This window comes from Plectropomus leopardus, chromosome 5, assembly GCF_026936395.1.
Source record: "Plectropomus leopardus strain MGB_pleo_1.0 chromosome 5, ASM2693639v1, whole genome shotgun sequence".
Taxonomy (NCBI): Eukaryota; Metazoa; Chordata; class Actinopteri; order Perciformes; family Serranidae; genus Plectropomus; species Plectropomus leopardus.
This window is the reverse complement of record NC_142180.1, coordinates 9,110,355-9,124,576: the sequence shown is the minus strand read 5'-3', so window position 1 is coordinate 9,124,576 and position 14,222 is coordinate 9,110,355. Positions and strand designations below refer to the sequence as shown.

At 37.9% G+C, this 14,222-nt stretch overlaps 2 protein-coding genes across 3 annotated transcripts; both read right to left on the bottom strand.

Annotated features, from left to right (window-relative positions):
- Positions 1-296: 296 nt before the first annotated feature.
- Positions 297-1,913, bottom strand: LOC121963787 (complement factor H-related protein 2). Its single transcript, XM_042514037.2, has 2 exons — positions 1,697-1,913; positions 297-804 (listed from the first exon to the last, which is right to left on the bottom strand). Exons 1-2 carry the CDS (start codon positions 1,896-1,898, stop codon positions 611-613), a joined length of 396 nt encoding a protein of 131 aa, XP_042369971.2. The 5' UTR covers positions 1,899-1,913; the 3' UTR covers positions 297-610.
- Positions 1,914-6,211: 4,298 nt separating this feature from the next.
- Positions 6,212-13,397, bottom strand: LOC148189527 (complement factor H-like). 2 transcript variants are annotated; one of them, XM_088077457.1, is made up of 7 exons: positions 13,241-13,397; positions 11,404-11,580; positions 10,077-10,274; positions 9,819-10,007; positions 8,656-8,840; positions 7,965-8,145; positions 6,212-7,825 (listed from the first exon to the last, which is right to left on the bottom strand). In XM_088077457.1, exons 1-7 carry the CDS (start codon positions 13,308-13,310, stop codon positions 7,632-7,634), a joined length of 1,194 nt encoding a protein of 397 aa, XP_087933583.1. In that variant the 5' UTR covers positions 13,311-13,397; the 3' UTR covers positions 6,212-7,631. The 2 variants fall into 2 exon arrangements, with proteins under 2 accessions (XP_087933583.1, XP_087933584.1); XM_088077458.1 differs by having other exon boundaries at positions 9,819-9,962.
- Positions 13,398-14,222: the final 825 nt, after the last annotated feature.

Sequence of the window (14,222 nt, the reverse complement as noted above, 5' to 3'; positions counted from 1 at the left end):
CGCACGCACGCACGCACACACACACACGTTTTCTGTGAAGTGCAGATGTTAAGATGTGTCTGGTCAGCTATTATCCAATGGGGGGATGTGTTGGTGGGTAAAAACTGCCATGCAGGTTGCTCTTATGTACCCTGGGTCACTGCTACGAGGAGGAAATGTAGAGGAAGCGAGGAAATATCAAATAAGAGACTTAGGATGCACACTTAACTCTCATCATACGACAAGAAGGAGAGGAAAAATGATCACACACAGCAATTAAGTAAAGAAACTGGATCAAGACATAACTGGTCCATCTCTTCACTTTGGTTCACTTACTTTTATTATTTTTATTCAACCATCTCATGTTTATCACATCCAGTTGACTGAAAAGCTTTACTGGCAAGTAGGCAGGCTCAACACACCATCAACACACCTCTGACGCATGCTCATTGTACCAACATGTCTTCTTTGTCCTTTACACTTGAACTCGATTACATCATTGTGGGTTAAATACAGTTTATCATCACGTTTATATCTGAACTCAATATTATGTGAATTTGTGGTGTGATTTATCATTTACATGTACGTTTGTCCATCCAGGTCATGATAATCCTATCTAGTTATAAAAGCTTTACTGGCAAGTGGGCAGCTGCATCTCACCATCAACACACCTCTGACGCATGTCCACTGTTCCGATGTGTCTTCTTCGTCCTTTACACCTGAACTCGATCATATCATTGTGGGATGAATACAGCTTATCATCACGTTTATATCTGAATTCAATATTATGTGCGTTCATGGCTTCTCTATCCACAGTGCAGGGTTCTACAAAAGATGAAAGATAAGCAGCATTTTATTAATGGTAAAATGACAGTACTACGGAAGCCCTAAGCGGACGTGTTTTTTTTTACAAGCCGTTTTCTCGATATAACGAGATATTATCTGGTTATAACAAGATATTATCTCGTTATCTCGAGAAAATGGGGTTTGTTTTCCTGAGATATTATCTCGTTATCTCGAGAAAACGAACTTTGTTTTCCCGAGATATGAAGTCATTATCTCGAGAAAACGAACTTTGTTTTTTTTTTTGTTTTTTTTTTAACTTTATTGAATGAATGTCGAAGAAGAAGAAGAAGTGGCGGGTGAATGATGTGACAGCAGGTGCCGTGCGGTGTTCAGCGCGGACAAATGCGCAAGGTAAGATGATTATTACAGGAACACATCACCCAAATTCATCAGTAATCATAACTAGATTATTATACTGTTGCTCCGGTGCTTTTTGGTACGTGCAGGGGCGAGAACCTGCACGCATTTGTCCGCGCTGAACACTGCACGGCACCTGCTGTCACATCATCCACCCGCCACTTCTTCTTCTGACGTTCATTCAATAAAGTTTAAAAAAACAAACCAAAAAACAAAGTTTGTTTTTTCGAGATAACTATTTAATATTTCGAGAAAACAAAGTTCGTTTTCTCGAGATAACGAGATAATATCTCAGGAAAACAAACTCCGTTTCCTCGAGATAACGAGATAATATCTTCTTATAACGAGATAATATCTCGTTATATCGAGAAAACGGCTTGTAAAAAAAAAAACAAAAAAACACGTCCGCTTAGGGCTTCCGTACAGTACAGCATATTGCATATTTAATTATTGCTAGTCTTGCTAAATCCTCACAGAATGCAATGTGGAAAATAGAAAGGGAATTGCAACTTACTGCGGCATCTTATCTGCCCAATCCATTCACCATTTTTGCAGATTTTGTAAGTCTGAGTCTCAATAGTGTAGTAAGGCTGACACACGTATTCAATAAAGTCATTATGCCTGTACTCCAATTGAACAGTCGTCTTGATGTCTCCATTTTCAAGTGGTGGTGGAATCCCACAGCTCAAATCAGCTAAAAGAATGTACAGAACCATAAAAATAAAAACAAATCAATAACTCTGTGATCAATCCACCCTTCATCGAAATTTTGATGTTCAGGTCTAATTTGGAGTCCCTCTTGAAAGGTCTCTCAATACATCCATGCTCTCAAATGCCTGGATAAATAAATATATGTATATATATATATATATATATATATATATATATATATACACACACACACACACACACACACACACACACATATATATATATATACATATATATAGTATTTAATCAAGACCATGATCTCTAGCCTTAAGCAAGTATCTCAAAAAAAAAAACAGTACTTATCTCTAAAAATTATCATGGAGCGTTCTGTGTGCAACTTTGTGAAATGCTTTTGGATGTACGTACATGTGCACACAATGTTCTTCTCCTCCCATTTTCCACCAATGCATCGAATTGTGTCTTCTCCCTTTATAGTATATTCATCACGGCACTGATAAGTCACTGCAGAGTCAGGCAAGTATTCACTCTGATATGGAGCTGTAACAACTGCATTGTCAATTTTTAGTGGAGGATTGCACCAATTGGATTCAATGGATTTAGCTGCAAGAGATGAAAACATGTACAGTATTAATATCAAGATTCTATGCCAACAAATACTTCACATCTGCTAATATAAGACTGGAGATGACATAGTCTATTAAAACAAAATTGTCACGTGGCTGTGGTAATATCAGATTTAGTTTTTCTATGAGGAACAGGGCCACCTGAGCTGCCCAAGTATAGCATGGGATTGGGGGACTCCTCTTTCAGAAAATACTCCTTGTGTATGTCCTTAGGAAATGTTTATGGATTCCTCATGTAATTTTATTCCTAAAATGTCAAGCAGCCTGAGCTTTTGGTTCACTTCATGCTGGTTACAACTAGACTTGTGAGGCATTAAAGACTCATTACCGATGCATTTGTCAAGCCCATGCCACACGCCATCATGGCATTTAGCCTCAGCCCACCAGCCTTTGTTGAGAAGTTTGAAACCTTCATCGCAGGTGTAGTACAGTGTGTCATTGTATGGGCCAACTGCAAATCCGTGTTGAATTTCAGGGTTTGGACATGCTGTCAATGAAAACCAAAAAAGAAGATCCATTCAGAAAGCATCAATCGATACATAGCAAATATTAACTTGTTAACACCCTTAACTAAGATATGTTTACCATGTTAACTATTAGCATGTTAGTGTTAAATCTTGACAGCATGTAAGCTTACTGGCATTAGCGTTCTTATTCTGCAGGAGTTAAAATACAGAACTATCTCTTCATAAGCAGCACTCATCACTTTCATACAATCAGGCTGATCTTAATGCGACAAATGGAGCATTAAGTACAAAAATTGTTCAACAATACATACAGGTGTGTAGATTTCTGGAGGGAATGCAGGGGACACACACCCCTCAATATAAAGAATGTGTGGACTTGCCCTTGCAATAGGAGTTACTTTTATAACTTTTATTTAAAAGATAAATAAAAGGAGTTTTATTTTTATAAAATTAATAAAATATTTTTGCTAGAAAATTCCTGGCACCCGTGAGTAATCAAACAAATAATATAATTTGAATTTTATGTCGCCATAGAGGCAGTTTTAGCTGCTAGGAGATATTTATTTTTATTGCTATTAAAACACATAAACTGCGATCACACTATAATCATGCTTTAAATTTATCTGTTGTGGTTGTATATGTTGTTTCCTGGACATGTCTGAATCCCAGTCCAAACATTTTGCCCAAAGGTAAGAGCAAAAACTTTGTCAACGTTGCGCGTGCATGCATAGTGGACTTCTTCATTGAAGCCATAGGTGTCGCAGGTGATATATGCATTCTCGATGTGGAGTTTTCTACACTGTCTCTCTTAATTAATTCAATGACATTTTGAAGGAATTCACACACCCTTTAAGTGTTTGGTTTACTCTTAACTAGTCTGAAAGAAACTACATCATATATTATGGCTTATCTTAAAGGGAGATAAAAACTAGACTGAAGAGCTCCAGAAACTATGCGAGAGCATTTAAAGACAAATCCATAAAATAAGAAACTGACCCATGTTATATCTCATATCTTGCCTCTTGTCCATTCTTGCATATATGTGGTCTGTTAATTGTCATTATATGTCTGCTTGTTATTGCTGATAATATTTGCATTCTGGATATGAACTCTGTTGCATCTTATCTCTGAAAATAGCAAAACAAACAAATGAAACAGTTACTCTCTACACTGACTAGACAGGGACTTCACAATTTTCTAACTACAGGAACTAGAAGTCACCAAAAAACAGCAGAGTAAATAGACAGTTCTTACCATTCTGTTGTAAAGATTTATCCATATTCAGCCACAGGATAGAAAGCCAAAGAAGGTGAAAGAGTCTCATCGTGAGAATCCAGCAATTACTCTCTGTGTGGCTGAGTTAATCTCTCTCCAACAGTTATTCAGATCAATGTCTTTCTGCACAGTAGAAATGCACACCTTTGCAATAAAGACAGGAACGTGGCTACCTCTCCCAAAATCCTCCCCCCACCACATGTACACACGAGCACACACACAAAGCCAAATCTTCTCAATCATGCTTTCCCCTCCACACTTGCCCCCTGCTTGGGTCTCAGTCAATGATATTAAAAAGCTGGATGCATTTGGCAAAAAAACAAATCTCCAGGTTTATTATGACGAAGACTTTGCATTTATAATTTACAACTAGTAGTCTGTATCCGAGTGCAATTGCCAAACAATAATATAGCATGCTCCTTATTTGCTACTGTTGACAGCTGTACAAACATCCTGTGTCAGTAGATGCTCAAGTTTTATCGACTAATCCATCTAATACATTTGGCTATTTCTTGACTGACAGAATTCAGAAAGATAGATGAGCTGTCAGTTCCTCTATATGGTCTGTAATGTCCTTGCTTCTCCTTAAAAGTTCAGTGTAAAGTATTTCATGGTAAAAGATTTGGGTATATTCCATTGATGTCGCCACTAGTCGCCCCTCTGTCAGCTCTTCTAATTTTGTGCTATATTTGGGGTCTTATGTCTATTTTGCAAGTCTAAGTGTTTCTTTTTGTGGCTGGTACTGAGAGGATGGTGGACTGTGGAAATGTGAGGTGCTGTCCTGTTCCTGCTGCAGATCACTGCTAGATGTTGTGCAGAACCGACTGCAGAGCGGTGCTGCCAGAGATGTGGGAGGAGAAACCATGTGGTTATTTTGTTGAGGTTGGAACGTGCAGACAGTTAATTTATTCCACAACCAGAAACTATTGATTACTAGAACCATCCGGACACATTATAAAGCAGTATGCCAACAATGTAAGAAGATGCAAAAAGGACAAAATTACAGCACGCAAGCTAATGGAGCTGAATGGACCACATTTCACTGGAGGTGTATCCCGTAAAATTGACAAATAAATGATTGATTTATTGATTGATCTTTTGGCTGAAATGGAATGAAACAAGTGTGTTTTCTTTGGTGTATAATCAACTCAAAATAATAATCATCATGTTCTCCCTACCTTAGAATCAGCCATTTAGTTCTACTTAGGAAGCTGTTCCTCTTCAACATAGAACACCATGTTGTATCTCATGATCTACATTAGCCCAGAACAGACAAACTAAACACTGGCTCTAAATACGTCCATTTGTGTTTTTGCATAGACCATTGCAGTTAGAAGTTGCCCCGTAAAGAGAGAGTCAGAATAAGACAATTTTTTTTAATGTGCTGCTGCTTCATTGTGTGAAGAAACTGAGGAAAAAATCTCTGCAGATAATTTGGTTCCCAGTAAAAAAACATTATTTGGTATGAGGCGAGCAGCAGCTTCTGTAACATACAAAAGCATAGGAAAAAACACTTATTTGTATCGTAAAACTGCTTTACCCAGTGCTTCTTCTACCTTTCGTCACCTAGTCTGTTTGTTTAGCAGAGAAAAGTAACTCTGTGGATAATTTGTCTCACGGTAAACATCTCCTGAACAATGAACAAAGAATTCTGAAGAAAGAAGTCTTACAGATCCAATCGTCACTACTAAATGTCACTAAATCCACTAAATCTTAAACATAGTTCCTTTAAAACTGCAGCCACTGTGAGGATATTATTAGAACAATACAGATATTTCATTAACTAACAATTAGCCAATACACCCACGTCAAACCTCCCATTTTAAAGTAAAATAATTTAGAGGCAGTTTTTCAACAGCCAATCATGTTCTTTGCCCTAAACCTTTTTTCCCCTTTTTCTCTATTTTCCAGGCAGAATTTCGACCACACAACAGAACTGAGACTGCTCTTGTTAAGGTCTTGAATGGCATGCACTTAAACACAGCAACCAAACAAGTCTTGGTATCATTTAATCTCAGTGCCGCATTCATCATGGTCAACAACTACAAGATATTATTGGACAGACTGTAAAACAAGGTTGCACATTGCTAAACTGGTTTGAATCCCATTAGAAGGACAGGGACTACTTTGTGTCAATCAGTAATAACTTATACAAGCCCACAAAAGTGACATGGAGCACCCAAGGCTCCATTTAAGAGCCTCTTCTGTTCAGTTTCTATATGCTCCCACTCACTCAGACAATGGAAAATGACTAATTACTTTATCGTTATTATGCAGACAACACACAGTTATATGTACTTTATCACCAGGTGACTTTGGTCCCATACAAGCACTAAGTGAGCGCATTAAACAAATCAGTGATTGAAAGTACCTAAAATGCAAGATAAAGGACAGATGCGAGATAAAACTCAGTAGGCTTGGCTCCTGTTATGCCATCTTAACAGCTATTTTGAAAAGGTAAATCAGATGGTAACAGTTGTTACCAGATTCTTCACAGACATCACTCAAGTTCTAAAATCCCTATATAGATTCCATGTTTGTCAAATAACTGCCTCTAAAATACTAATGTTGGTTTATAAAACAATGAATGGTTTAGGGCCGAAATACATTTCTGATCTGTTCATACAATATGCAATAAGCAGAAAACAGACGGAGTTTGATTACAATTATTATAAATGACAGAACTGAATTGAGAACAGATGACTGGTGCTTAACTGTTCTACAGTACTTGGCTTTCTCTTTACCTCTGTCAATCATTTACATGTTTGTCCAGCCAGCTCATGTCACTTCCAGTTAACTAAAGCTTTTCCTGGCAACATAGCTAGGGCCATTACACCATCCAAACACCAGAAAATTGTGACCAATAGGTCTTCCTTCCTACATTTGAATGCAGTGCAGTAATCTAAAAGCAGCAACTGGGTAGATAACTTAAAGGTTAAGGGAAGGCAGGGATTAGACACAATGCAATTACAAATGGAAACAGAAGACAGTAAGTTTTACTTCTGTTTAACTACATAAGTATCATCAATGAAACAAGTTCCAAAAGTAGGAGTCATTAGGAAGAAAAAGGCTGGCAAAGATTTGTTTTATCTTAACGCCCTGTATTTGATTAGATGTCTTTTAAATAAATCAGGGCTCTAGGAAGCCCTGTGAATCTGGCCGTTTTTTCCTTGCCAAAATTTATCATAACTTTGGAGAGTTATTTAGCCACTGAAATGTTAGCATGACATGGTTGGTACCACTGGATTCCTTTGGTCTTTCATATGATACCAGTATCTTCACTCTTTAAAACTCAGCCCAGTACAACCTCTTAAGATGAGGATGTCAGGCTGGTTTGCCTGACGTTTGCCTCAATTACTTGTATGTTCATTCAGCCATTTCATGCTTATCACTTCCAGTTGACTAAAAAGCTTCACTGGCAAGTGGGCAGGCTCACCACACCGTCAACACACCTCTGACGCATGCTCAATGTTCCGATGTGTCTTCTTTGTCCTTTACACCTGAACGTGATCACATCATTGTGGACTACATACAGCTTATCACTATGTGTATATCTGAATTCAATATTATGTGCATTCATGACTTCTCTATCCACAGCGCAGGGTTCTGCAAGAGATAAAAGGAAACAAAAGCATTTTATCAATAGCAAAATGACAGTACAGCATATTGCGTATTTAATTATTGCTGGTCTTGCAAAATCCTCACAGAATGCAATGTGAAAATTATATAGGATATTGTAACTTACTGAGGCATCTCATCTGTCCAATCCATTCACCATTGATGCAGGTTTTGTAAGGCTGTCCCTCCATCGTGAAGAAATTTTGACAGATGAATTCAACCCTCTCATTATGTCTGTAACTGAAGTAAACAGTCGTCTTGGTGTCTCCATCTGCAAGTGGTGGTGGCCTCCCACAGCCCAAAGGAGCAATCAGAATGTGAATAACCACAAAAATATACACAAACATTACAAATTTCCAGAAAAGCCCTTTAAGGTGTTAACTTAAAACAAGACATAAAACTATCTTTATTCATACACTGTCCGTTTATCAGGTAAACCTGGCCAAAATTAATACATCCTGTCTGATACAGCTCTGCAGTCAACCCCACCTTCATGAGGCCTAAATGTTCACCTCTTGCTCAGCCGCCCCCCTCAAGAGGTGTTAAACTTAACACCTCACTTAACACTTCATGGTAGAGCTAAATGAATGTTGGTCACTTTTTATTAAACATGAAACACTAGTAAAACTACTTTATAACAGGGAAAAACAGCAGAAAGACAATATGTATTGTTTAAAAGTTAAGGCAAACAGCAAATGAAGCCCTGTGAGAGCAGTGCACTGTGGGACAGGTGGGTTTCAACCGCTGAGTCATGGATCATCTTTTCTCATTACTTCCCTCCATAAAGACTAAGAGGGTAAGAAAATAGATGAATTACCTCCACATGTTGGGAAGGGATCGCTCCACTGTCCGCCTGCTGAACATTCAACCTCTGCCTTCCCTCGAAGGAAGTCTCCACGCCTCCTGCACTGAAACCTTAACTTTTGTCCTTTTTCGACTTGATTGCCTGGTACACGTGTGATGAGGTACACGCTGTCTGGTACACCTGCCACTATGCATTTTTCTGTTTTGAAGAAGATAGACTGTTTAATCATAAAGGTTATACGGTATAAACAGCAGATTATTAGACTTGACTGTGACTTCTTGGGTTTCATGAACCAAAATTTAATGCAAATCCTAAATGTCCAAATCTATGTAAATAAAAAATTCAAATGTATGCAAATGTGGTGCTGATCAGCAAAAAAACTCTAAAAACCAAATGTCAGCCCTTGCAGAGCCCTTGGAAAGAAACAGATTGTTTTATGAGCTGGTGGAGACAAAAATTGAGCTAAAAGGACAGTGAATATTTGACTCTCATTTGCCAAGTGACCAGAAACAAAACAAAAAATATGTGGATAAAAAATCATGTTTCTTTTCATCTTCCTATACTCTAAAAATATTCTAATGGAATTTTTCAAGAATTGATCATGGCACATGGCACACAAAACCAACCAATCAGAGCCAAGGAACATCTAACACAGCTGTCAGTCATGCCGATTCACTTGTGTAAGTCAACTGTGGTCAAACTAGGAGGTGCTAATCAAACAGGAGACAAAAATGAAGCTAAAAGGACAGCCCAAATTTGACCATGTGCACGTGCAACCCAGAGCACAGACAGATGACACAGAAGGAAACCTTAAAAGTCATTGGTAGATGTGGAAGGTCCTGACAGAGTGGCAACATGTGATGAGTTCAGAGTGAGAAGGTGTTATGGTATTATGGGGTTAAGTGGGGGCAGATATCATAAAATTACCTTCAATACTCAACTTTACCTTTGACCTGTTGTCATGCTTTGATTTTAATGTGATGTCTGACGTATGTCACATGTCAAAAAAAAGATCTCTTAGATTTTGTCCTTTTCTAATCACCGTTCATTTTTTACTATCTTCTATGAGTTGTTCCGGGAATTACTTTTCAGGTTTTCCTAAAGAAGACTGGTGAAGTCAAATGTGCAAATAACATCAGTGTAAATGGCACTGACTTCCAATGACAGTGAACATACCAGTGCAAGTTGGAAATGAGGCATTCCACTTCCCAGTCTGTAAACATTCAACTTCTTCTGATCCATCCATTGTATATTGATCGTTGCAGCTAAATTGTAATTTATGTCCAATCTTCATCGCCTCATTTCCTGCTGGTAGTCCAACTACATTGAGATAAGGGGGCATCACATCAGCTTCACAAGTGATGTCTGCAAAGGATAAAGCAGATGTTATAAAATGAAAGACTAAAAATCTTTGTCTCGTCTTAAAGGGTTTACCTTCGCAAAAGGGGAATGGATTATCCCACTGTCCGTCTTGACCGCACATCAGCACTGAACTACCATTCAGATATTTTCCAGGATCATCACAGCTGAATGTGAGAGGATGGTCAGGAAGTATGGGATCATCATTTTCCGGTAGACCTTTTACTGTGACGCCTGCATCTGCAGTTGGGGGGGTACAGCTCACACCTGAAACTAAACATGAAAAGTAAGTCAGTTAATACACTGAGGGGGGAAAAACAAGGCAAGATTTTGATATGTAATGTTGCTAGGTACGCATCCTGTATCTTTGACACAATAAAATCTGAAAAGAATGCGGTAAATTCACTATTGAGGCATCGAGGAGACATGCTACATTATTAACAACAAACCTGTGTTGAAGATCCAGAAACAGTGGACTATTTTGACTTCTGCAATAGTTGGTGACACAGCTAGATCTGCTAGCTCTCTGTATTTTGGACATTTTTGCATTTTTGATCGTAAGTATTTTGAAAATATTTCTCATCTCACAGATGCTGAATTCACTCATATCGATACGACCTGATGATGCTTTACCCACCAGGTGACGCTCTGGGATGATGATAACCTGCAAAGTAAAGCCTATTTACTCCGAAGATGCAGTGTGAACTTTTATCTTAATATTGTACTAGTGTAGTGCCTCACTACAGGGTATGCAGCCTGTACTATCAAGGCCCCCCTTGTTACATTTAATTACAGGGTAATTGCAGGGTATGTGGGTTGCAATCAGGGTGTTACCCAGTAGTATCCAGTAGGCAATGATAACTACAGTATAAAGTCCTTATTACTCAGTACCAAGTAGTTAAAAAGTTGTTCCCCTTTATTCCATAACACCACATCTTGTTCTCCAATACCTACATATATTTTGGTACATACTGTGCTGGTATTGTCTATTTTTCAGTTATTCTGCAAATTTTTACACTTTTCCAGACGTCTGCATGCATCTTGTTATGGTCATCTTAACCTTTTAATAATTTACTGTTACAAGTACAACTGAGTCAATAATCAGTCAAATTACTTACAAGCTATGCAGAAATGACATGGAAATGTAAGTAGGTTTGATGTAGTCAGCCTGCCATTGGAACTTCTTGAAAAAAAAAACAACAAAAAAAGAAAAAGGAAAGGCTTGTTTAAAGTGAAGCTGCTTGTGTGTGAGGGATGTACTGTTATCCTTCCAAAAAACTCTAACTTGGTAATGTATCTTTAAAATCTATCGAACAAAAGTGTAAGCAAATTACATGATCAACAACAACAGAAGTCATTCAGTCTGTTTTGAAAGTGTAGAACAGTCAGACAATCAACTTACAGTCGCATGTTCCCTGACGGACCAACAGCCAGCCGTTGCTCATGCATATATATTTGATACCAGGACCTGATGCAGTATAACCTGGTTTACAGGTAAACTGTATCAGGTCTCCTTCTTGGTACTGCTGGTCTGGATCTGACACATGGGCATGAAGAACATCTGGGAGCTTCAAACATGCTTAGAGACAAAAACATGGTGACTTGATGAGACAAATCCTGCTGTGACACACTGCACCTTCTTATGCAGGTTATATTCATCTGACTATTGTCTTAACAAAACCTATGTACTTGTTCATCTGGAGGATTCACGCATAACATGCATTAATCATGGCCTTCTAATGTAATGGACATACGGTAGCTACTGTGACATCACCCACTGGTTTGTGGACTGCGATTTTAAAACCTTAAATGTTGCATATCTGACTCATAGACGGTACCAACGCCTCACAGACAGCCTGTTACTCAAGTGGCCCTGCTCTGATTTATGCCTTACTTTTGGCGTTAATAACATAAAAACTGCCAAGTAATAAAGAAATCACCAATGTACGGTTGTCTTGAAAAGGGAAATTAGCTAAAGGGACCAAAATTGTTGTTTTTTTTTGTATGCTTATTTTGCAGTATATTTGGGCATTTTAACATGGGGGAGTCTATGAGGATTGACTCACTTTGGACTCAGTCTCCTGTGGCCATTCATAATAGTGCCATTTTTGGCATTTCCAGGTGGGCTTCTTTATTCAGTCTCTCAGGATGCCACCTTAACATCATCCATTCTATAGACTGCTGTTTTAAAGCATAGAGTTTGGTATTTCAGCCATCTTTTTTTTTTTTTTTTGAGCCAAAAGGGACCATATCTGGGCAAGAGACTGATGCTGTGGGGGAGTGAGGAAGGGATCTGACTGAAAAGCCTGCTTACTTAAGGTCACTTAAAGCAGCCCGCCCTTTATTATGCGTAAATTTGAGCTTTGAAATGTAAATGGATGAGTTACATTAAAATTCACTGCCCATACAGTATAGTCAGAAAGGGTTAGCTATCAAGACCAAAACTATTTTTCTTGCCAGGTAGTAAGCATGTTTATTTCTGCTGTAATGATGGGTATTTTAACACTGGAGTCTATGGAGACTGAGTCACTTATGGAATCAGCCTCAAATGGTCATTTAAAGTAGTGCAGTTTTCCAGGCAACATTTGTATGTGGAGTTCATGTGGGTGATACATGGGCTGGTACTTGGCACTTCTGCACTGTTTTCTTTTTGCATCAATCTATAAAGTCCTCATGAACAAAGCTAAAAAGGAAAGCATTTTAAGGACATTGTAACAATAAGTGAGCTCATGAGGTCACTCTTAACAACAGTAACAAGAAATATAAGAATAAGGGTCACATGTCACGGGACCCCCCCCCCCCCCAAAAAAAAACCAAACAAACACACAAAAAAAAACCCATCAACAAATTGTCTACAGATTCCCCCCAAATAATGTAAGAGAATACAGCATTATTTGGGCAAACATGGGCATTTTCAGATGTGACACAGATATCAGTAATCCTCTTGCATCTAGAGTCACATCTTCAAATAAAATAGATTTTTTTTCTTATTGGATGCCATTAGGTATTGGAAATCTATAACTTTTTATGGCCCATAATGACAGTTTTTAGAGTAGAAAGATCACAATATAAAACATTTTTCTTTTTTTTTTTTTTTAGACAATAAATACACCCTTCAGGCACACATACGCACTACTTCCATTGTAATGACGTTATGGTGCAAACAACAGCATCAATTTTATTTCAACGTTGAACCCTTTCAAGGCTAAACCATAACAATGCAGTATTTAGAGACTTACCACTCTGTGATGAAGAAACCTCAACATTTGTCCACAGTTGGAGAAACAGAAGGAATATAGAGACTCTCATGGTCCTTTGACAAATGCGTTTTCTGACAAATGTTTTCTGAGAATTTCTTTGTGTGTTTGAGTCCCTGCAAAGTGGCAAAGTTCATAACATGGACTACCCTACCCAGTGGGATTGCACAACGCATGTCACATTGCAACATACGCACTGTTTGCAATACTAGAAGTCCCATAATTGCTCACACACAGCATATATGTTAAGTATAATATCAGTCTAATTCATAAAAAAATACTAATATTCTAAGACAATCTTTCAAGCTGTTACACTAATCAACAGTTTTAATTAATCTGTTAAAATGTTTCTAGATTGCTATTATTAGGTGCTTAGCTTAAGTTGTACATTATTAATAAATAAATAAATACATTATTTGAGCAAATCAGGAGGTGAGATCCTGAAAAAGAGGTTATGATGGATGGTTGGATGTACAAAGCACATGACTTTAATACTGAAGACCAGGTTTTCTGTCCTGTTTCCCTCATGTTGTTAGGTTAAGGCCACTGAATCATGATTGTAATTTTGGTTAAATACTGCAAAATTCAAGGTATATTTTGCTTCAATTCAGTGTTAACTGTTTAAATATTTTATGTTTTGTGTTAAAAAACCCCCCACCAAAATATTTAAGCTAACACATATTTTCAGCCAGTGCTTTCTGGTGGTATATTTTTAGACTCAAGTTCTTTTATTCATTTATGTTTTGTATGTTTTGCAACACACCTCAAGCTCTATAATACAGAAAAGATGACAGAATTATCTTCTATGAATACTGAAAAGACAGCTTTTGGTTTAGGTCAGCAGGCAAAGTTTTCTTTCTGAAACTGACCTCCACCCAGGAACATAAATTATCATTGTGGCAAACTTAAGATATGGACTGTGGACATTAAGAGAATAGTGCCCCTTAAAAACTAATTGACTGTA